Source organism: Humulus lupulus, chromosome 1, assembly GCF_963169125.1.
Source record: "Humulus lupulus chromosome 1, drHumLupu1.1, whole genome shotgun sequence".
Taxonomy (NCBI): Eukaryota; Viridiplantae; Streptophyta; class Magnoliopsida; order Rosales; family Cannabaceae; genus Humulus; species Humulus lupulus.
Genome location: NC_084793.1, coordinates 210,282,560 through 210,306,294, shown reverse-complemented (window position 1 = coordinate 210,306,294; position 23,735 = coordinate 210,282,560). Strand labels below are relative to the sequence as shown.

Here is a 23,735-nt window from a genome sequence, read left to right as displayed (position 1 = left end):
TGTTAAAGGTACTGACCCCCTGATAGTGACTTGATGATTAGTCACTCCTTTAAAGGTACTGACCCCCGAATAGTGACTTGATGATTAGTCACTCGTTTAAAGGTACTGACCCCCGGATAGTGACTTGATGATTAGTCACTCGTTTACAGGTACTGACCCCCGAATAGTGACTTGATGATTAGTCACTTGTTGATTAGTCACTTGTTTAAAAGGTACATACCCCCTGTTAGTGACTTGTTGATTAGTCACTCGTTCATTATGTGAACTTATTTGTATGTGTGATTAAGGTTGTTAATTCTAGGCATGCACTTTGTGATTTGATGTCATGATATGACTGTTCATGAGCATATTGAGTTTTCTTGCTGGGCTTTGGCTCACGGGTGCTATGTGGTGCAGGTAAAGGCAAAAGAAAGCTGGACCATCCTTGAGTTGGAGAGCTTAGGTGACGATGTGTACATATGCGGCTGCTCGATCGCCACGACCGAGGGTTGAAAGAGGAACTAGGGTTAAACCCTATTTTGCCGCTTAGATCGGCTGGTTGTAAATATTTTCTTGTAGTAGACCTTTAAACTATATATTTGGGATCCCAATGTATACAGTAAACGTCCTAATGAAACGTTATATCTTAACCAAGATTTTTAATCCTAAACCGCTAGTCATACTTAGTTACACGATTATGGCCAAATGACTCGATTAGCGAGTTTAGCATTGTTTATAAGGCACACCGTAACGATCCCTAGAGTTTAGGGCGTTACATATACATCAAGCTATTGCAATTGATAATCTCGATCTAGCTTTAGATCTACAAAATAAAAGAAACAGAAATTAGAATGAGTACTTAGGCTTCCAAGTTCTCACTAACTCTTTAGATGGAGTTACTGAAAGTTAGAATGAACAGTGAGCTTGGAGACCGATACTCTATATTTATAGAGTGAGACCTACCATCAGAGTCTCTACCACAGTTACAGAGGTTGAGATATTCTTTCAACTTAATTGAGATATTCCCTCCATTTAGTTAGGAAATTCAAATTGGGTTCAACAAAAAAAATGTTGACCATTAATTTCGATATATTAAATGAATAAAAATTCAATTTGTTACAAAAAACTGATTTTTAATATATATCATTATAAAATATTCCAACATTCTCCCACTTGGTCAGCTTTTAATTAATGTACAACTTAAGTCCAATGATTATCCCTGTTAGATAATAAACACATGAATCATGGCAATAGGTCCTCCTTTTATGGAGAGTATTATCTTCCATGTATTACAATATATTTATTACATAACATTGTACTTTATGTGGCTATGTACTTAAACGAACAAACCCTGTGTTTCTTCAGGTCCTATGAAGATAAAATTTTCTCAAATAAAATTAAGATGCGCATAAATATGAGAAAACATCAAAATAAGAGTTTTATTGATAATAATTTCAGTTTGTACAATAAATTTACATAAGGGAACCAAGTCCCATGTTCACTACATGATCCTTGAATTTATGAGGTGGCAAGCCTTTCGTCATAGGATCAGCAATCATCAATTCAGTGCTAATGTGTTGAATGACCACTTTATTTTCTTTAACATGTTCTCTCACGGCTAAGTACTTTATGCTGATGTGCTTGCTTCGACTACCACTTTTGTTTTTCGTAGCCATGAATACAACAGCTGGATTGTCACAAAACATACTCAATGGCCTAGATATGGAATCTACAACTCTAAGGCTTGAAATGAAACTCTTTAGCCATACACCATGCAATGTAGCCTTAAAACACAAAACGAACTCGACTTCCATAGTAGAAGTAACAGTCAAGGTCTGTTTGTTACTTCTCCATGATATGGCTCCACCGACAAACATAAACACGTAACCAGAGGTTGATTTACGTGAATCAGTACAACCAGCAAAGTCTGGATCTGAGTAGCCAACTACTTCCAGGTTGTCGGTTCGTCTGAACATGAGTTTGTAATCCTTAGTACCCTGAAGGTATCTCATAATTTTCTTTGCAGCTTTCCAGTGGTCTAATCCTAGGTGATTCTGAATCTTCCTAGCATTCCGACAACAAGAGAAATGTCGGGTCTTGTGCACACCTGAGCATACATTAAGCTTCCAACAACAAAAGCGTATGGGATGTTCTTCATTTCTTCCTTTCAAAATTATTCTTTAGACATTGGCTCAAATTTAATTTATCACCCTTAACGATAGGAGCAACACTTGGTGAACAATCTTTCATCAGAAATTTCTCTAAAACTTTGTTAATGTAGGTTTCTTGAGATAGACCTAAGATACCTTTGAATCTATCTCGATGGATCTTAATGCCAATGTCATAAGATGCATCACCCATATCCTTCATCTCAAAGTTCTTTGAGAGAAATTTCTTCACCTCATGTAGCATGCCTTTATCATTGGTTGGAAGAAGAATATTGTCCACATATAAAACAAGAAAACAAATCTTACTCACACTGACCTTTTGGTACATAAATTGATCCATGACATTCTCTTCAAATCCAAAAGAAGAGATGACATCATGGAATTTTAAGTACCATTGGCGGGATGCTTGTTTTAAACCATAGATGGACTCTTAAGCTTGCACACCAAATGTTCACCATCACTAGAGGAGAAACCTTTTGGTTGTTTCATGTATACCTCCTCCTCTAGGTCACCATTCAGGAAAGCAGTTTTCACATCCATTTACTGTAGCTCTAAATCGAAATGAGCAACTAATGCCAGGATAACTTTGATGGAATCTTTCTTAGATACCGGAGAAAAGGTCTCTGTGTAGTCAATTCCTTCTTTTTGAGTGAATCCCTTAGCAACGAGTCTTGCTTTGTGTCTCTCAATGTTGCCTAATGAGTCTTTCTTTGTTTTGAAGACCCATTTACACCCAATAGCCCTCGCCCCATTAGGCAACTCAACAATATCCCAGACTCCGTTGCTCTTCATAGAATTCATTTCTTCATTCATGGCATTGTACCACAACTTCAATTCTTTGCTATTCATAGCTTGTGAAAACGTTTTTGGATCATTTTTGGCTCCAATATTGTAGTCAGAGTCTTGCAATTACACAACGTAGTCATTAGGTATCGCCGATTTTGTTGTCCTAGTGGATCTTCTTAAGGCTACACCAGCAGGCTCTTAGGGAGCATGTAGTTCAGCTTGTTGTTAAAAAATTATAGGCAACTCCTACACAACTTGATCCATTTGAACTTCATCATTGACTTGTGGATCTTCAAGAATTGGTTGTGGTGGTTCAACATCCATTTGGACTTCAGGGGTGTTATGAACCACAATCAATCTTGCTCTTAAGGTGGAGGGTTCTGAAGGATCTTTCTCAGAACCTAAGTCCTTTGATTGATCACTCCCACTAATCAAGGCATTTTCAAGAAATTTTCCATTCCTTGATTCCACAATCCTAGTGCTATGAGATGGACAGTAAAATTTGTAACCTTTAGACCTTTCAGTGTATCCAATAAAGTATCCACTTATGGTCCTTGAGTCCAGTCTCTTCTCTTTTGAATTGTATACCCTAACTTCAGATGGGCATCCCCAAATGTGTACATGTTGCAAACTCGGTTTCCAACCTTTCCATAATTCAAAAGGAGTTTTTGAGACTGCCTTGGTTGAAACTCGATTTAATATGTACACTGATGTTTTTAGAGCTTCATTCCACAAGGATTTAGGAAGTTCAATGTTGCTGCTAAGCATACTCCACACCATGTCCATCAATGTTCGGTTTCTCCTTTCTGCAACACCATTTTACTCAGGTGTACCGGGCATGGTATATTGGGCAACAATCCCATTTTCTTAAAGAAACTTTGCAAAAGGGCTAGGTGCTTGTACATCTTCAGTGTATCTACCATAATATTCTCCACCTCTATCTGATCTCACTATCTTAATTTGCTTATTGCATTATTTCTCTACTTCAGCTTTAAATATCTTAAAGACATCTATCGCTTCGCTTTTGTTATGAAGTAAGTAGATATACATGTAGCGTGAGTAATCATCTATGAAGGAGATGAAGTATTTCTGACCATATGAGTCCATGTCTAGACTACATATATAAGTATTTATGATTTCTAATAGTTTAGAACTCCTATGGACACCACTTTTCTTAGACTTGGATGTATGCTTTCCCTTAATGCAAACCACACAAGTATCAAAATCAGTAAAATCTAAAGTATTGAGTACCCCATCTTTTACTAATATTTTAATTCTATCAATGGAGATATGTCCCAATCTCTGGTGCCATAATGTAGATGAATTCTCATTCAGAACACATATTTTATTGCCAGCGTGAACATGCACAGTATTATAAGCAGTATTGTTTTATAAATTAAGGCAGTAAAGACCATCAGACAAAATACTATTTCCAACACATTCATATTTATTATATATATTAAAAGATTTTTCTGAAAATGTAAAGGAACAACCAAAAGGTACAAGTCTTGAAACAGAAATTAAGTTTTTAGAGAAACTTGGTACATAAAAAGTATTTTCTAACTTTAAAACAAAACCACTACTTAAAACTAAATGGCAGGTTCCAATAGCTTCCACATGTGAGCCTATCTTGTTTCTGGGTAAGATGTTTTGCTCACTTCCCACTGGTTTCCTTAGGTTTTGTAAACCCTGCAAGGAATTTGAAATGTGATTTGTTGATCCAGAATCAATCCACCATGTGTTAATATGAACATTATCCATATTAGATTCATAACATGCGAATGAAATTGCATTACCTTTGTCGTCCATCCATTTCTTGAACTTGGCGCATTCCTTTTTCGCATGTCCCTTCTTTTTGTAGAAAAAACACTTGATGAAATCCTTCTTTATTTTGCCTTGGGGAGGCACTTTATTTTTCCTCTTGTCCTTCTTGGATGGTTTGCATTTCTTTCCTTGGGTGGCCATGTGAGCACTTTCACCTTGTTCCTGTAGGAGCCTTGCTTCTTCTTGAACACAAATGTTCATTCATACTCCATTTGTCCTTATGTGTGTTGTAGGAAATGTTGAAAGGCTCGTATTGAGGTGGAAGATTGTTAAGGATGTAGTGAACTAGGAAAGTTTCAAGAATGACTACATTGATCTTCTTCAGTTGAGCATAAATGTCCCTCATCTTTGAGATATGTTCTCTAACTTCTTTGACACCCATGAGCTTTGTTGATGAGAACTGGTGGATGAGGTTGTTGTAAAGTGGTTTGTCTGAAGTGTCGAACAGCTCATCGATCAGTTTGGTCAAGTCTTTGATTTTCTCAGGTTGCTCCACCAATCCACGCATTCCCATAAGGATCTTGGACATAATGAACATGATGCTGAGACGATTGGATCGCTCCCATTTTTCACATAGTGCGATCTTAACAGCAGTGCTAATCGCAATGATGGCAGCAGGTTCATCCTTCCTTATTGCGTAGTCCATGTTGGCGCATCCTAAGTGAAGAAGAACTCGTTCCTTCCAGATTTTGAAATTGTCACCCCTCTCAGGAATTTCGGTAAGGATTTCAGCGAAACTAGAGGAGGATGAAGAAGCTGCATGAATAGGATTACAAATTTAGATTTCTAAAGATTGATGCTTAATGAAGTCACGTTTTACCAATGCATAACATGCTAAATGATGAGATTTTATTAAACAAAAATTGCCTATGGGCTAAATTTTTAATTTAATAAAATTGGATGTACATGATGATATACTATACAAACAAATTATTTGGGATAAATTAAGGTTTGATATTTCTATCTAAATTACACTTTATGATAAAACTATTAAATTAATTATCATAACTCTTATGGGTAAATTAAGAAAATTAATTTAATATACTATCCTAATTAATTATATAAATATAATAAAATCCTTGTGGTATAAAATTATTATATCTATATAATTAATCATAATTTATATCAATTATGTGATCCTTTCAGATTAATATATAATTTTATATAATTAAAGATGTTGTGGCTACTCCCTAATTATTTAAAATTATATGGTTCACCAGACATTAGATTTTAAACTCTTTGAAGACCTAAGAACAATTTCGTTATAACATAATAGGCAATCACAGAGAGTAGTGCTCCTAGTGTGGTCGTTCGAAGATCATTAAAAACCGTTCTAGATTGAGCATTTGTCTCAGTTTCATGCGTTCTTATGTCAACCACAAAATTGTTTATGTATTATTCATAATTTTATTCACCCTAAATATTTTATGAATATTAATGTGAATATTTGATGAATATTAGTGTGCTAAATATTATTAAACTTGTCTTGATGTTTGAATATAATCTAAATATATAGCACAATAATAGAATATATAACATATTTAAAATTATAAAGCCATACAATAAAATTAAAGATAATTATACTAAGAATAAATTTTGCATGAATAATAACAAAATAATCATACAAATTAGCATAATTAATTATATGTACGAAAATAAATATAATAATTCCATATATATACTTAATGACAGAAAAATTCATGCTAAATAAGACAATAAAATCATTTATTGATTTGGTGAATTAATAAAATAATTGTACAAACGTAATTGTAAAAAAAAAGTAATTACATTATGAAAATATAACAATTATTTAATATTGCATGAATAAAAGAAATATACCATGCAATAAATACACTAAAATCAATTAATTGCACATTTTAATTAATTTCCAAATATATAATGTAAATTACCAAAATGATATATTTTAATTAAATTGGCAAAGAAATAAAAAAATGAAATTTATTGTCTAAAGCATTAAAATCAAGAAAATAATAAAATTCCAAAAAATAAATTAAAAGGCAATTTTCAAGATATTTTATGAATTTTTCTTTAATTAAAAAAAAAATCTGCCCCGGGGAAAACGACCCCTTACTGTGTCGTATGACTTGTCAAAACGACAAGTCATTTTCTGTGCTGCAGGGTAGCAAACGACATGTCATTTGCGTCGTCTCCTCCATTGAACCGGGTCGTTTTGACCCATTTTCTGCAAACGGTCACGCGACCCGGTTTCAAAACCCAGTTGGAAATTCGCATTCCGATGACCAAAAACGTGTTACAAAGCCCAAATCACATGGAAATTAATATATAAAGAGATTCATGGCATTAGTTTGATTAAACAACAACGAAAAAATTGTTTGTAATATCAAAAATAAAATTTTGCCATTATCGGGTTCATGAATGTTTCAAAACTGACGTTGGTTTCTCAAAACTCGATTTTGATGCATAGATCATTAGAAAGGATAATCTTAAGGATTTCTAATGGTACTTATATTGAAAATTAGTTTTGAAACAAAAATCCAAAACTCTCACTCAAAACTATAAAAAAAACTATATTTACAAACCATATTTTATAGGTTTTTTATGCCCAAAAATGTTAGGAATGAAGAAAGCAACGTAAACCCAACAACATAGGCAATAAAACACAACCAAAATACAAAATAAATTTGATGTATACGTCTATAATAAACATATATATACACGACCAAAACAAAAACTCAAAATTATATATATATATATGTGTATATGAACAAGGCAGAGGCATAGATTAGTGCGACTAATACCAAATGTTAGATTAAATATTAATCTAGTTGCATAACAATCTTAATGTAGAATAAATATATTTTTATATGAAAATTAATAGGATAAAAAATATGTATACCTCCAGCCATTGCAATTGATAATCTTGATCTAGCTTTAGATCTACAACAACAAAAAAAGAAACAAAAATTAGAACGAGTACACAGGCTTCCATGCTCTCACTAACTTTTTATATGAAGTTACTGAAAGTCAGAATGAGCAGTGAGCTTGGGGACCGGTACTCTATATTTATAGAGGGAGACCTACTATGAGAACCTCTGATGTTCTCTCAACTTAATTGAGATTTTCCCTCTATTTAGTTAGAAAATTAAAATTGAGTTTAACAGATAAATGTTAACCATTAATTTTGATATATTAAATGAATAAAAAATCAATTAGTTATAAAAAATTGATTTTTAATATATATCGTTATAAAATATTCCAACACATGGATGATGATAGGGGACCTCAACATTATTTTGGCTCTCTCGGATAGGTGGGGTGGAGCAAGTAACCTTGAAAGATAGATCAATTTTTTTAGAGATTTGTTTGATCAGGCCTACCTGATAGAAATGGATGTAAAAGGAGGAAAGTTAACTTGGGACAACCATAGGTCTGGACCTGAACAGTGTGAAACAGCTTTAGACATGGGAGTAGCCAATGTGGCTTGGCTTAATTTGTTCCAAAAGGCTAGCTCGCGTGCTTTCTCTTCCACTACCTCTGACCACAGACCTTTAGAGTATGTTTGCTTGGTAGGAATGGTTGGAATGGAATGGATTCCTATTCTTATGTTTGGTTCTATATTTTGCCTAGGAATACTTTTTCCAAAGGAATTACTTTTCATTAAAGTACAAGAATTGTTATTCAATTAAAAAATGGATGGAAAAGTCATTCCTGAATTGATTCATTTATTTTTATCTCATTTTTACTCTTATTTTTTTTCTTTGTTTGTCTCTATTTTATGCCACTCACAAACCTATTTATACATTTTTTTCTTTATTCTCTATATCTTGATTGTCTAGTATTTTCCTGAAATAATTGTTTATTTTCTCTTTGCTTGAATTTTTATTTTATTTTTAAGATGTTCAATAAATATTGGTTCTCCCAAGTAAAATATATTTTTCTAAAAAAAAATATATTTATTTAATATATCTTATATTGGATATCAATATGTATATAGGGAGCGACTACAACGCATCCCCTTTTTTTGCAACACCGGTGCATCATTTTTCTATTTTGGCACCTGAATAGTTATAATCCCAAATTTTTGTATATGATGGTGTACATTATAGCTATCTAGAACATCCTACAAATTTTCAAGAAATTCTGAATAAATTATGGTACCGAAACAGAGTCTAAACTGTCAGTTGCACTCGTGCCTGTTTTTTGTGTACGCGTGTAAAATTTGATAGTTTGAACTCTGTTTTCAGCTTCGTAAACTATTTAGAATTTCTTAAAAAATTTCAGGATATTCTAAATACCTACAATGTACACCGTCATATAAAAAAATTTGGGATTATATCTATCCAGGTGCCGAAAATAGAAAAGGATGCATTGGTGTTGCAAAAAAAAGAATGCGTTGTAGTCGTTCCCTAAGTATATATACAACATTTATTTATTTTCTAAAATTAAATTGTCTTATTATCTAAAAATAACTACCATATATATTTTTCAATATTGAGGCATCTAAAATAAAATTAATTAAAACTAAATAAAATACTTTTTATGAATTTTGTAGTAAAAAAAGTGTTTATTGTACATAAAATATAATATAATATAACTAACATTAAAAAATAATGATAATTTGTTTTATAAAAAAATTATTTACAAAATAATATAAACTTCATACTATTCCATTACTCATTTCGTCTCTATCAACAAAATAATCAAAATTTCATTCCATTCCATTCCTTGTTTTGCAACTAAACGCCAGCTTAGTTCTCAACACGATGGGAGTGGGAGGCAGATCTAAGAAACAACTTATCTACGAAGCGATGTGGTGGAAATGACCGAAGAAGTAAATTGATTGTTCAACACTCCTGGCTCTCTTACCATCACCATAGGCTGATGACTAAACTCTATCGGAGAATTGGAGCCATCGAGTTTGCTCTTATCAAGTAGAATTATAATCAATTCAGGGATATTAATAGAGCGATTTCTGTCATAGAAGCTAAACTCTAGTGGATTACAGTCTGGACCGTCTTATTCCCCTTTCCTTGGCCCATAATGATAATTCCAATATGGTGTCCTTGCCTACAAGAGAGGAAATAAAAGATCATTTATTTTTTATGGGGAGCTTCAAAGCCCCAAGATCCGGTGGAATGTCATGAATGTTTTACAAACATCATTGGGACATTGTGCAAGAGTCCTTCCATGGGGCGGTAGACAGTTTCTTTACTAGTGGGCACATGCATACAGGATTCAACTCTACAAATTTGGTGCTGATCCCAAAAACAGAGTACGCGGTCAAGGTCTCTCAATTTAGGTCTATTGCTTGTGAAATGTTATATACAAGGTAATCTCTAAGATTATTGCAAATCGTCTAAGGCCTCTGCTCCCTGTTGATGCAACAAATGTGCCTTTCTATAATTGTAGGTATGAGTCGACAATAGATGGTGCTCCTATCCTGCTCCAGTGATGAAGAACGCCTTTGATCTGTAGGGGATACCTGCAAGAAAGACACTCCGATGCCTAAGTCTGAAATTTCTTCAATCCCCTTGTTTGAATAAGAATCTCATATTTATAAAACAAAAATATGAAGTGTTTAGTTGGTTCAACCGAACCCTTGAATGGCGGGGGAAACATAACTGAATTTCCCTCCAAAATGTGTTGATTTTAAATTACATACTCGAAAGTCAGAGGCGCAGATCGCCTCTGACCCGTAGCTTCTGCCTTCGGAGCTTCTGTAGATCAAAATGATCCGTTTTGAATATACGACAAATGAGGAAAGAACTTTGGGCCGAATATCTTGGGCCCAACAGATGCCCCCTGACCCAAGCTTCGAACGGATGAGGCACGCTTATTCACTCGAACCTTGGGCCGACTCTTCAATGGCAAAGATTTCGCCTAAAGTCGTCATTCCCCGTGGATCGAGGCGGTTCGTAGGTACACAATCGTATAATCCCCTGACATTTTTCGCGTGAAATTTAATGCAAACACAGTTACCGACACTACAAGAAAATGAGGTCTTTACCTACCAATTGTAAGTGTAGGTAAAACTAGTCTAATGGTGGGTAATATGGTTTACCTACCAATATTGAATTGGTAGATATTGGTAGGTAAAGGTTAGTGGGGAAAGAGTCTTTACCTACACTTATTAATACTGGTAGGTAAAAGAATCAGTGGACCCCACTAAGTTATAAATCAATTGATGAGTCAGCAGATGACGTGTTTGATGATGTGGCATCCTACATGTCTGCTGACATGGTGTCCATAGTTTATGTGTCTGATGACGTGGCATCCTACGTGGCATACATCAAAACCGCCACTTGGCATCTTGTGGTTGCTCCACGTGTCAGACAATAATTTGTCCACGCGCTACGAGAAATTCGAATGATTGTGTTACTTATCCCCTTTTTATCGGTTATGTGGCACTAAATAATTGGTCCACGTGACATGTTGTAGTATACTTATTTTTACCTACACTTATTTATTTGTGAGTAAATATAATATTTCTATGTAGGTAATTTTAATTATATATAAATTTTATTTAATATAAATAATAAATGAAAGTAATTAATTTGAAAAATATTTAACATTATTAATCAAATAAATTATTTAACTTTAATAAAAAAATAAACAAACATATATTATACAATATTCATTGCTTATTAAGAAGCACATTTCATAAAAAAAATATCTATACATTATTTTTAGGTCATTGAAAACTCAATAATGTCATTTTTCTTGACATTCTTCTTATTCTTCACTTTGGGATCATTGCATGAGAGCCTCCTTTTCTCTGACTGAACTTATTGTGAATGTTGATGATGACTTTGGGAGGTGGACACCGACAATGGCCGGAGGTGGGGTTCGAATTGGCGCCAGTGAGAAGGACTTTATAATTAATTTCAGCAAAATAAATATCCCCAATTTAATCATCATAAGGATTTCAGAAAATATATGACTTATTATTATGGGCATTTACGACACTTGAGATACCAACATATATTAAAAATAAAAATAAAATATGAGCACATCAAGTGTCATAATCACCAACATAAAATAATTATATTTATTCTTGAACATCATAGGCCAAAATAATTCAAAGTAACAATGACACCTACCACAACAGATTGCCTAACAACGAACCAGAGCAACAAAAAAGGATCGATACATATTATAAAAAATTACCTCAAACAAAGCATAAAAAAAATTGCCTCAGAACAATGAATCATCATAAACCCTTCAAATTATTAGGGATTTAATCAACATAAATCATAAAAGTTACATCAAAGCCACCAAGCCAACAATCCAAAACTCATAAAGCCACAAATTTGAAATTAACTCTTAAAGCCACCACAAGTAAATTTAATCGCACAATAAAATCAAAGAACATATCAAAAACATACTAAACAAACAAGATCATGAACTAAGACTAGTCTATGACCTTAGACAAAAACAAAATAGGAAAATATAACTCAAAGCCTCAGAACAGATGACAAACAGCTTTGGATTGAGCAGTGGCGATGGCTGAATAGGCAGATTGGCTCAATAAATGGAGAGAGCTAGAGGCCAAGGGTGTTACAAAATTTAATTAATAAAATATCCTCAAATTTAATCATCATAAGGATTTCAGAAAAAAGAAAGTAATATGAATTTTTATGGGCATTTACAACACTTGGTTAGCAACATATATTCACACGAGCACACCAAGTCTCATAATCGCCAACATAAACTAATCATACTTATTATTCAAATATCATTGGCAAAATATCTAAAAAAACACACAAATCTTTAAAATAGATCATAAACCATACTCCAAAGCGATTAAAAAATAGACCAGACACACAAATATCTTACACTTATCCTCATAACACCAACCAACAAGCTAAAAATCAAATTCAAAACATGTTTATATACACATTGTTTATTATTAGAAAGACTCTTCAAATAGATAAAAACAAAGATATTTCACAACAACATAATAACAAGCTTTTCAAAATATATCATAAATAATACTGAAACAAATTGACAAGTCATATTCAAACTTGTATAAATCTCACAATAATTAAACTCAAAATTCCAACTAAAAATATCTCCAAAGACAAAAAGAGAATAAAATATGAAGAATCATCCTATCATATATCATTATAATTAAACCGACAGCATAAAAAGATAACTCATAATATAACTATAGATTGTAATTAGTTAAAAAAAAAACAAAGAAATATCCTCAATTAAGTACTATAAGAATTTCTTTAGATGACAAAAAAAACTCTATTTTTTTCCAAAATAGTGGTGAGAGAGAGAGAGAATCAAAACGCAGATAGAGTATGCATTGAGAACAATTTAAACAATAAATATTTAAAACAGGAGCAAAGAACACATCTTTAGACTTCAAAGTCAATTTAGTCACTATTTTGCATAACCAACATTCTTAACTAGTTGTAAAACTCAATATGAAATAGCCACTACTTCAGAGAAAATTAGACCTATTGGATGACTCAAAACACAAATTAAACCAAAAATATTCTTATTATTCAAGAACAAGTCTCACGGTTAACCAAAAAAAATTATAATTCAATGACAGTAAGAAAAAAATGTGTGTCCCTATCATTGTATTATAATTTTACTTAATCAAGTTTTGATGTCCTCCCAGCCAAATATAATGTAAGAATGAGTTTCCATTTAAAATTCAACTAGCAATTTCTTATAAATAACAATAAACTATAGATGTCAAGAGTCTCACCTGTCAACACCCTTGAGCTCCACCACAATTTTCCCAGAACGGTGGTCATCAATATATTCAAACTCACCAATATATCCTATAATAAAGAGAGGTAGAAGAACAATACAATTTAAATACAAAATTTTAATGAACTGGACACACATAAAAAGCCAAGTTTCACATATATGCTAGGCATAGCCTGATTGGGATGAGAAAGACTTTGGTTTTTTATAAAGGCCGAGCCCCTAATGGTCAGAAGTCTGACTGGATCATGCATGAGTATCGACTTGAAACCAACGAAAATGGAACTTCTCAGGCATGTCCTCTCTCTCTCTCTCTCTCTAAATACAAGTATAATATATGAAATGTTACCTGTAGTGTGCTTTGCTCCCGAAGACTTTGCAGCTCTGGGTTGATGAGGCTGTTGTTTCTTAGTGACATGGTTTGAGTTGCATGCTCTTTGTAAGGAAGCAGATATGGAAATGGAAGCCATGATTCTTTCAAAGGATAGCTCCTAATCGGGTTCTTTGGTTTTCTTTTCTCACTTGCAAATTGCAGTGATTGAGCTTATGGGATAGAAAGTAGGGAGCAAGCCCATGCTTCCAAATTTAAAAAAGCTTATCTTCCTCTTCCTGTGGCTTGTCAGTAAAGATATGGGCAAGTTCTTATTTGTTATCCAATTCGCTTCATTTTATTTTTTGAAAGTTCTGAAAAATCGAAGAAAAACTAAACAAATAAAAGGGTGCAGAGTGGTATCTCAACTCTACTAAGAATACTTCCACTACATGCACAAATAAAAGGGTGCAGAGTGGTATCCAGATAGATATATAACATCACCTTACATCTCATCTCCTATACACATAAATGATTGTCTTTCTAATCTCCTCTGTTCATAATAAAGAGTCCAATATGACACAATTAGCAATCTATTTTTAATGCTTGTGTCTTTGTCACATATACATGATTCGGAGCAAAGATTAGCAAAACAAAAACAAGTATAATGTTTGCAATTTCAATAACTAGTTGGCTGATCAATTACCATAGCTCCTAAAAAAACAAGAGGACGCAAACTTTTGTAGGGAATCACAATATGGCTCTGAAAAATAAAATAACGGTAATGCATAGAGGCAGAGGTACATGATTAGAATGGGCAGAATGGATCATACATCATCTTGATAATCTATACACACCCCATAAAAAAATCTGATTAAAAAAAAAGCTATAATAATAACTCAATTTACTCATATATCTCACTGAAGCATTCCATCAAACAGTTATTATGCATAGGTTAAGCACACCATATCACATAAAAAAGCTGATGAAACTGAAATATGATGATAAGAAAACAGAGCTTAAGCAAGGTAATGTAACAAGACAGAGCACAAAAATTATTGATTCAAATCAAATTAGATTACTGCTCAAATAAAAAAATAAATACTCAAACCACAATATCAATAGCCGACTCATTTTTATTCTGAAACACACCATATCACATATTATTATTATCATATTTGCAATGATAAAACTAATGAAACGAAATCAATGATTCAGTGATAAACAAAACAGAAAGAGAAATTGAAGGAAAGATGATAAGTAGAGTGAGAACTTGTGGATTATTTTTTAAAAGAACTTGTGGAGTTCTGCACGTTATTACACAGAGAGTCTCTTGATCATGATCATTTCAAAAAAATATACGTATAATAAATAAATAAATATGGTTAGTGAAAAATGATAACCTGTTCTTGGACGATGATTCTTTCATTGGAGGTTATGGAGTCGTGATCATCTCCATAAGTGGTGACGGTGACGGTGGAAGTTGGAGGAGGAGTAGAAGAAGAAGAAGGAAATAAATAATCTAAGCACTCGGCAATGTCACCCGAAGTTTTGGGGTCTGGTTCGCGTAGAGCCCCGTCGCAGTCTCCATCAAGCCTCCCGCGCCAGCCACCTGCAAGAGAAAAGGGTGAGACAGAGAAAGGGAGAGAGAAGGAGCTGAGAGGTTAGATGTGAGGGAGATTGAGAGGTGCGGCTGAGAGGAAGAATGAGAAACAAATGAACCCTAATCCCTAAATCCCCAATCTGATTTGTAGGTCTGTTTTTTTTAATTAAAATTTTCTTATTTAATTCATAAATAAATATATTTTATTTATATTTTTTCCAACTATGTACACACGTGGCATGCCACATGTTATACAATGTGTACACATCATATTATTTACTCCACATAAGCTTCCAAATAAGCATTTATAATAATAAAATAATATAATGAAAATAAAAAATGGGGGGAAAATTGAGCGGGAATGGTTAAAAAATTTCCCTCCATAATATACGTAGGTAAAGATCATTACCTACTGATATTATTGGTAGGTAAAGCTATGTTCCGAAATATAATATAATGGACTAGCATTTACCTACTAATATTATCTACCAATAAATATTGGTAGGTAAAGATCAGATTTCTTGTAGTGCGAGTGAAGCACTCGATTAAGGAACTTCATTTCTCATTTAACTAGTTTTAATTCAAATAATTCACATTTCAAACTTTACTCTAAATTTTTCAGGGAAGAACTCGGAGGGAAGAAACCCTAAAGTTAACCATCCTTCTATCCACACAGCAATCATCTCAGTCTTCTTGATCATGTCTTCACTTTCATCCCCCGAACCTGCGGATCGCGATGGATACAAAAATGCATACGAATGCATACGCAAATTGTTCGACATTCTTGATAACGTCACGATCCGGATGCTAAACTACGGGAATGGCGATTCAAGGATATAGTCAAGCCCACTGAGATTGTTATGAGTCTGAGACACATCGAGTGGCTTCGTTTCCTTCTCCCTTCTCTGTTGGTGCAAGTAATTTCAAACTCTGGAGCTCACATTTATCAATTTCTTCCAAACGTTGTCCAATCCATAGTTGGTGCTTAGATGATAGGAACTCTCAGGAATGTCGACATTCAATCAAATGACATACACACATGCTTCACTAAGTCGACTAACAAGGCAATAGAGGGTAAACCCTGGAAGACCTTCTATCTTTCTCCTAAAAAGGATCGAACGATCTTTACTGATTTTGACAGCTCCCATCGAAATTGGGACAAATACTTCTTTGCCGTTGGTGGAGCGTGGTATCTTGAATTTTTGCCTCAAGAAATTTTTCCTTTGGCCAGGGTGTTCATAAAAGGTGAGTCATATTTATTTGGTTCCTTTTTGCTTTTAGTGTGGGTGAATCATGTATGGATGATTATCTACTAATCTGACTCTGCGTGTTACTGTTTTATTTCCCCATACCAGATTTCTCATGGCCTCAGGTTAACATGAGTCCTGAACGACAGAGCCTGCTAACAGAGAAGGGGCTTCTACACGAGTCCAAGGAAAACGCCATTAGCATCAGAGGTGTGATGAACCCCTGCTGTATGTAAATTATGACCCAGCTCTACTTCATGGATCGAGTTGATCCTAGGGCCATGCGGGTCAGATCCCAGAAGGGCGACATGGCCTTAGGAAAAATTACAGCTACATGCGCGAAGCAGCTGGGAGCTTTTTTGAAGAAGTCTCCCCCTGCTTCTTCAACTCTGTCACTATCAAATACCGAGTGTGAAAGGGCATGCTCTGAGACCTTTGCTGCATGTGCCAAGCGCCTAGGGATCCCAGAAAATAAAAAGAAAGAGGGCTCTGGCGCAGCTCCTGTTGCAGAATCGTCTCCTGATAAGTCTGCTTTGGCACACAGATCTTCTCGTATACATGGGCGATCCTCTACACCTTCTGACGCCCTCCAAATCCAACCTCTTCAACAGGTTCCTCTGCCAAAGGATGCCCAAGGGAAGAGGAAGACGCGTGAGGAGTCCTCTGATGAAGATTTGGACGATGGGAAGTGTATATCGTCCAAGCTTCAGATCCTAAGGGGATCCACTTCTGCTGCTAAGGGTTCTCCTCTAGCGATCCCTAAGCTTACTCCAGGGAAGTTACCGACCAGGTAGGCTCTATCATTGTGCAAGAAGCCTCGAGGGTTTGCCTCTGTTGGCTCTTTACCTGCATCATCATCTTCTTCACATGCAGTTGGATCCTTTTTGAAGGCAGGTCCAGAAGGGGCGGCGCACGCTGTGGCTGTACCTTCTACATTGGCCAATCCGTCAGAAGTGACGACTGTAGATGGTGTGCAAGGTGGTCCACCAGTCGAGGCGAAGTCTCCTAGCGTTTGCACGAAGTCGCCAGAGACATTACCCTCTGCTTTTGTTTTAGCTGGGGGTTCTGATGCTGGCCGTAAGCATGGATCAGAGGGGAGACGCCCTACTTCTGCCTCCCGTAAGAACCGACTTTTGGAGGATGCCTTTGGAGGGGGTTTTGAATCCGTGAGCAATCCTTCTCAGTCGCTTGAGGCAGGTCTGACCATCACTTTTGAGACTCTCCCCGTATGTCAAAAATCGTGGACTGCCGAAGTCACCGGTGTTCATACTTTAAGTGTTGATGTTTTTGCAACATCAACTGTGGCTTCTGACTCCCACCCAGGAGAGGTCATCGTTGTATCCCCGAAGGGTACAAGTACTTTTGAGTCTCCTAGTGCTTTTCTGGAGCAACTAATGTCTTCTGCAGTGCAGACACTAGTGTATCTGCCGAGTGGCTTGGGCAAAGACGTTGGAGATGGGTTGCTTGTATGCCCTACCATGCCATATCTTTCTGGAGTGGGAATGGTCCCGTTAACATCTGATAGTGTTATGGTGTCAACGTTATCAGAAGGTGGGGAGCCGGGTGCCCCCGTTGCTTCTGTTGCTGCGTTAGCAGGGAGAGAAGCAAATGACAGAGCGGGAGATGTGCCCGAATATGGACCTTCTGCGTCTACAGAGGTGATGGAGGAGATGCTATGCATAAGCATACCTCATCATCCTGCAGAAGCTATTGGGTCGCTGAGTGGGCAAGGGGACTTGCTGCAACAAGTGTTAGACCATATATGGATGGTAAGTTGGTTGAAAACTAGCATGATTTGTTATTATAGAATAGAGTGAGTATCGTGTGATACATATGTAGTGTGATTTGTGATAAGTGTAATTGATGTTTTGCAGAGCTACGTATGTGATTTTGCTGCGAGACGAGAGTACGCAGCGGCTTTGCAGAACAGTTCTAAGCTGGCGGAGCAGGCGGTTAAGCTTGAAGAGGAGCGGGCAGGGAGAAAGATGGCTGAAGCTAACCGAAACGTGCTTGTGGAAAGCCATCAAGAAGTTAGAAACGCAGCTGGCAGAGGCTAAAGAGAAGGTTGCTACCACAGAGGAGAAGCTAGTAGGTACTTTCGGAGTCGAGGTGGAACGAGATAGACTGAAAGCTGATCTGTTGGCGATGACCAATAAATGCATGTGTTGATGACAAGATTGATTTATTTTGTAGAGGGAAGAAGAGGCGGCAGTGGAAGCCACGAGGCAGCGTATCCGAGATCGTGAGATCACCGAACAGAAGTTTGTGAGGATGGCTGAGGTGGACACTGCAAAATACCTTGATCTGGCGTGGCGTAATAAGAAGCAAACCTCGGAGGAAAAATGGGCTAAGCTCGAGATGTATTGTAAAAGCATCGACGTGAAAGTTGGAGATTACAACGTCGACGAGTATCTGAATGAGCTCGGGGATCTGCAGATCACCTACCAGCGCATCATCTGGAGAAGCTGAAGTTGAAAGGCGACGCGTTGGGGTCGATTTACAATGGTAATGGAGAAGCAGTAGAAGAAGGTGACGTGGTTGAGACTTCTGAACAGAAGGTGACAGAACATGCTTCAGTTACAAAAGTCAGACCAGATGGCGAAAGTGGTGCCATAGAATGAACGGCACATTATCTCTTCTTGTTGGTTTTGTTATTTTTTATTTTGTATTGATGCTTGTATATGCATTCTTTGGTCTTTTTGGCCGTTAATATGTAGACAATTGTAGATGTAATGGTACAAATTATCAATATAAGTTGAGTTTTGTTCACGTTGGTTGTCTGGTGTGTTAGTGGATGTGTTTTTCTTTGTTCTGTACTTAATTGAAGGTATTGCAGCAGGTGAGAGTCAGATGGTGTATTCAGATAAGAGGCTTCATAGACCCTTTAGGCCATTGCGTGTGAGATACAGTAAAAACTTGTATAGATGGTGGGAGAGAATGCCCAGTTAAATGTTGTGTGAGCAATTTAGCTTAGTGTTGTGGTGATTGGTTGGTGCTGATGATATTACTGTTGCAGGTGAGCATCGTGAGTGGATGAAGGTGCCTTTTTTTAGGCGAATCTTTGATAACCCACAGTGGTTATACTCAACTCGGGCGCTGAAGGAATTAATAAGAAGTGGTATCCCGTATTACCTATCGTGTGAGCGCTATGGATTGGGCCATCCGAAGCTAGAGAGTGCGATGTCAGAGTACATGCATCTTATTGAATGGGATTAAATATTACCAAGAGAATACTTGTATATAGTGTAACGACCCGGATTTTCAAGACTCAATAATGCGGAAATATAAATGTTTTCATTTAACAAAATGTCTCAAAAACCCATAGAAAAAAAACTTTTTAAAAAGTCGTATGGCCATACTTAACATTTAGTTACAAACATGTTTTATAAAGATTAGAGTGAGCCTAGTTTAGGAAAATTACACAACATTTCCAAAAATAAAAAGGCTTCCCAAAAGTTCGGTCCACATGTACATTTGCAAGGAAGACTCCAGCGCTCACTGCTCTGCCTTGCCCTTGTTCTTACCTACAACATGAAACAACTAGGTAAGCGAAAACGCTTAGTAAGATCAACTTCCAAACAAAGCAGATAGAGAAATAGGGATCCGGACCCATCCGGACCCTACACAATCAATTTCAAGAACGCTAAAGCGTCCTGGCAAACTTATGGTCATGCCTGATAACCAATGATAAATTAATTCGTAACTAGATAAAAATCCTGCACTCAGAAAAATCCCAGAACAAGCAGATATATTATATCACAACTATATCTTATCAACAATTATATCCCTGCACTCAGAAAATCCCAGAGCAAGCAGATATATTATATCACAACATAATTCGAGACCAACGCTCAACAATTTCTAACAATTCATGCGTAACGCGCCGTCCAACATAATTGCTAATCTGTAAAAGAGAACCGAGTCTCCACACTAAGATCTAGCCAATAAATATTCTCATCAAGGGTAATTATCGTGTTACCTAGGGAATCGCTACTTATTCAAGAGTGTAATCCAATTTACACGGTTTTACGGAGACTTCTATGTTAATCAGTGGTGCTGGTGAGCAGCTGCCCCTAGGGTGTTCAACCTCACTCAATCTTGGCAACCCCTAGTATCTCTAGGCACTCTCACGGAATGGCCAATATTCACGGCTGCTATCCGGGAATAACTTATCAGAGCACTTGCTCGGATTCTAACCGTCCAATGATTAAGTAAGCATGAGGGCCCCTAGGTCCCATTTATCTTGGCGCCCCTAGGTTTAACCAGCTTATCCTCATCTCATGGCCACTCGTCGCGGTAATGAACCGGACATAAATAAAATCAAGCAGTGTGACGGGGATCAACCGTCTAGGATATGACGGACTTCTACCGTTCATATTTTCTAAATCAGCACTCACTAGACTAACGTCTCTAAGCAACTTTCTATGACAGCCTACATATGTGCATGTATCCCTATACTAACATACAAGACAATAATCATTTCATGTTGCAGCCATACAATATAAGTTGACTTACTTGGAGTCCTTAGCGCTCAGCAGGTTTTCACCCTCCAACGTTCAGTCCAGTTACGCTTAGCCAATACTGTAGTTATCCATACAGTATACTCGGATTAATTATGGCACTAATAATTCATTATTATTATTTTGGGCAGTTTGGTCATTTTAATAAAAGTCATTTGTAAGGATTTATAATCCTTATTTGGTTTTAAACCTATTAAGGAAAGTTATACAAAATATTCGAGACTAAGCCCTAAGTCTCGGGGAGACCTATCCTAAGGTCTCGATACCTAGGCTCGGGTATCACAATGGTATTTCCCACAATCCGCTAAAAATCTTATTCTTTCAAGGTATCGCTATTAACCCGCACTTTCGACTAGTCGGTTAAAATATGTAAGATTTTAGCCGGTATTATATCCAGAAAATACAAATAAATTCCTTAATTATTTTTAAAGAAAATAAACTCTTTAAATTTTCCTTTTATTTTTCTTAAGGTTTTAATATCTAAAAACCGTTTTAAGAAAATTGCCTAATTTGTCTTAATTAGGAAAACCGTTATAAATTTCTCATCTTGACTAATTAATTTTCCAAAAGCAATAAATCAATTTTACTTACTAGGAAAATAATTTATTTAATTATTTTCTCAAAATATAGGGTTTTAAACCCTCTTTTAATTTATTAACTACTAATAAATTAAATCTCTTATTTTTAGAAAGAATAAAAACTCTTTAATAAAAATAATTCATTTAAACTCAAAGGGATAATTTTAGTGAAAATATGATTTCAAGACTTACCAATTTATATCTTGAAATAAGCAAAATTTTACTTTTTACCTTATGTTCCAAAATCTCATTTTTACACTAAGTGTGAAAAACCTAATTTTCACATTTTTAACTACATACTTCGTTAGTTCATAACTTGAAATTTACTTACCCAATTGTTTCCAAAATTTCCCAATTCCATTTTTGTTATGTCATTTAGGTCTTTGTAAAATATTAGGTCAAAATGAGCATTTTTTATTGGTGAAATCATTTTCCAACAATGAGGTAAAAATGACCTTATTTTCAAGTCCTTATTTTTTCTAAACTTTGACAGTTAATAACTTTCAAACCGTTTAATATTTTCTTACCAAATTTTACAGTGGACTAATAGGTTATGCCAGAAATATGTCCACAAAATTTTAGAAAAAACTGGGTTCATTTTTTCTATACAGTGGCTGTCCAAACTTGGTTCCGAAAATAAGAATACGAGAAAACAGTTTTTTACCTAATCTTTGAAATAGCATAACTTACTCATTTCTAAACATTTTTTAGTGTTTCAAAAGCTCAATTTTATGTACTCAATCTCAACAACATCACAGTACAATTAAATTTTACAAAAACAATATACAGTGGCTGCTTGACCCCTTGGAAGTCACAGCTCAAAACATGTTTTGTTTTAGGGTATCCTACAAAACCCTTGGGGGTTTTGGTTCCCATTTTCAAAAATCAATACACATGCATCATAAAAATTATTAAACAACTACCATAACCTTATTACATCATCAACAAGAAACTCTAAGCATTAGATATACAAAATAATGCTTAAAACTAAAAACCCTACAACAAAATCATCAAAAGTAAACTTTTTACCTCTTTGGTGTTCTTGCTTAAGGTTTGGACCTTCCTATAAGCTTTGACTCCTTCAAAACCTTTCAAAAACCCTAACCAACTTCCTCCAACAACATAGGTAATTAGCTATTTGAAACTCTATGATTAAAACTTGACAAAAGTCTAGATTAATGAAACTTTACCTTAGGGAAAACCCTTCCTAGACCAAGACTTAGCTTCCAAGTTTCTTTGGTGTTCTTGGGGTTCAAAATGGAGAGAACACTTGAGAGAGTCTTCAAAAATCAGATGAGAGTGAATGAGGGAGGGAGAGTGGTCGGATTTGGGGGTTAGAATGGCTCACACAACTCTTTAAAATATCACAAAACACTTGAGTGCTTTTCTACCCACTTGCCCACTTGACTTCTTAATTAAATGGGATTTGAATTTTATAAAATTGGGTTCACACCACTCTAAAATAGCACATGGCCAGCCACCCTTTTCCATATATGTGACCATTAATTTTTTTTTATTTTTTTTTATTTTTTATAAAGGTTAATAAAGGTTTATAAGAAGAAAAGTCCAAATTGACTTTTGACACATTTTTTCACTCTTATTAAGTTTTAATCACCAAACTTAACATTAATTAATTAAATTAAATGTCTCTCACATTTAATTTAATTAATCAAATAATAAAATTTAACCTAAGGTCTATTCATGGAATAAAATTCCCCATTTCGGCAAAATTAGGCATTTAACACAAAATGCCCTAAAATTTCCATTTTCTTTTAGGTTTATTATTTTTGACCAAACCTTAACTTTTATGAATGTATTTTATGCCCAAAATATAATTGCCATGATTTTTCGTTTTATTTTCCGAGATTTTTACCCGATCAGGGTTTTTGTGTCGGTCCAGGACCGAAAGTCTTATCTTGACTTTTAAAATCACAAAATTCATATTTTGGCTAGCAATAACTCATGGAATACTTACAAACAAAATATAATATTATTTAAAATAATATTCTTA

At 35.3% G+C, this 23,735-nt stretch overlaps 1 protein-coding gene and 1 long non-coding RNA gene across 3 annotated transcripts; both read right to left on the bottom strand.

Annotated features, from left to right (window-relative positions):
* Positions 1-767: 767 nt before the first annotated feature.
* On the bottom strand, positions 768-5,403 carry LOC133828537 (uncharacterized). Its single transcript, XM_062258862.1, has 2 exons — positions 4,965-5,403; positions 768-802 (listed from the first exon to the last, which is right to left on the bottom strand). The coding sequence occupies exons 1-2, from the start codon at positions 5,401-5,403 to the stop codon at positions 768-770; spliced, it is 474 nt and encodes a 157-aa protein (XP_062114846.1).
* Positions 5,404-19,950: 14,547 nt separating this feature from the next.
* On the bottom strand, positions 19,951-23,377 carry LOC133825672 (uncharacterized). 2 transcript variants are annotated; one of them, XR_009888624.1, is made up of 4 exons: positions 22,915-23,377; positions 22,754-22,832; positions 21,142-21,207; positions 19,951-20,150 (listed from the first exon to the last, which is right to left on the bottom strand). It is a non-coding gene; the product is annotated as an uncharacterized LOC133825672 (long non-coding RNA). The 2 variants fall into 2 exon arrangements; XR_009888625.1 differs by lacking the exon at positions 21,142-21,207 and having other exon boundaries at positions 22,915-23,365.
* Between the last annotated feature and the right edge of the window lie 358 nt (positions 23,378-23,735).

Excerpts from the sequence above, each read along its gene's own strand:
- LOC133828537 (XM_062258862.1), bottom strand. The coding sequence starts at position 5,403 with ATGGACTACGCAATAAGGAAGGATGAACCTGCTGCCATCATTGCGATT. Across the intron at positions 803-4,964 it reads CACACATAAGGACAAATGGA|ATCTAAAGCTAGATCGAGAT; the intron begins GTATGAATGAAC and ends TTTATTTTGTAG.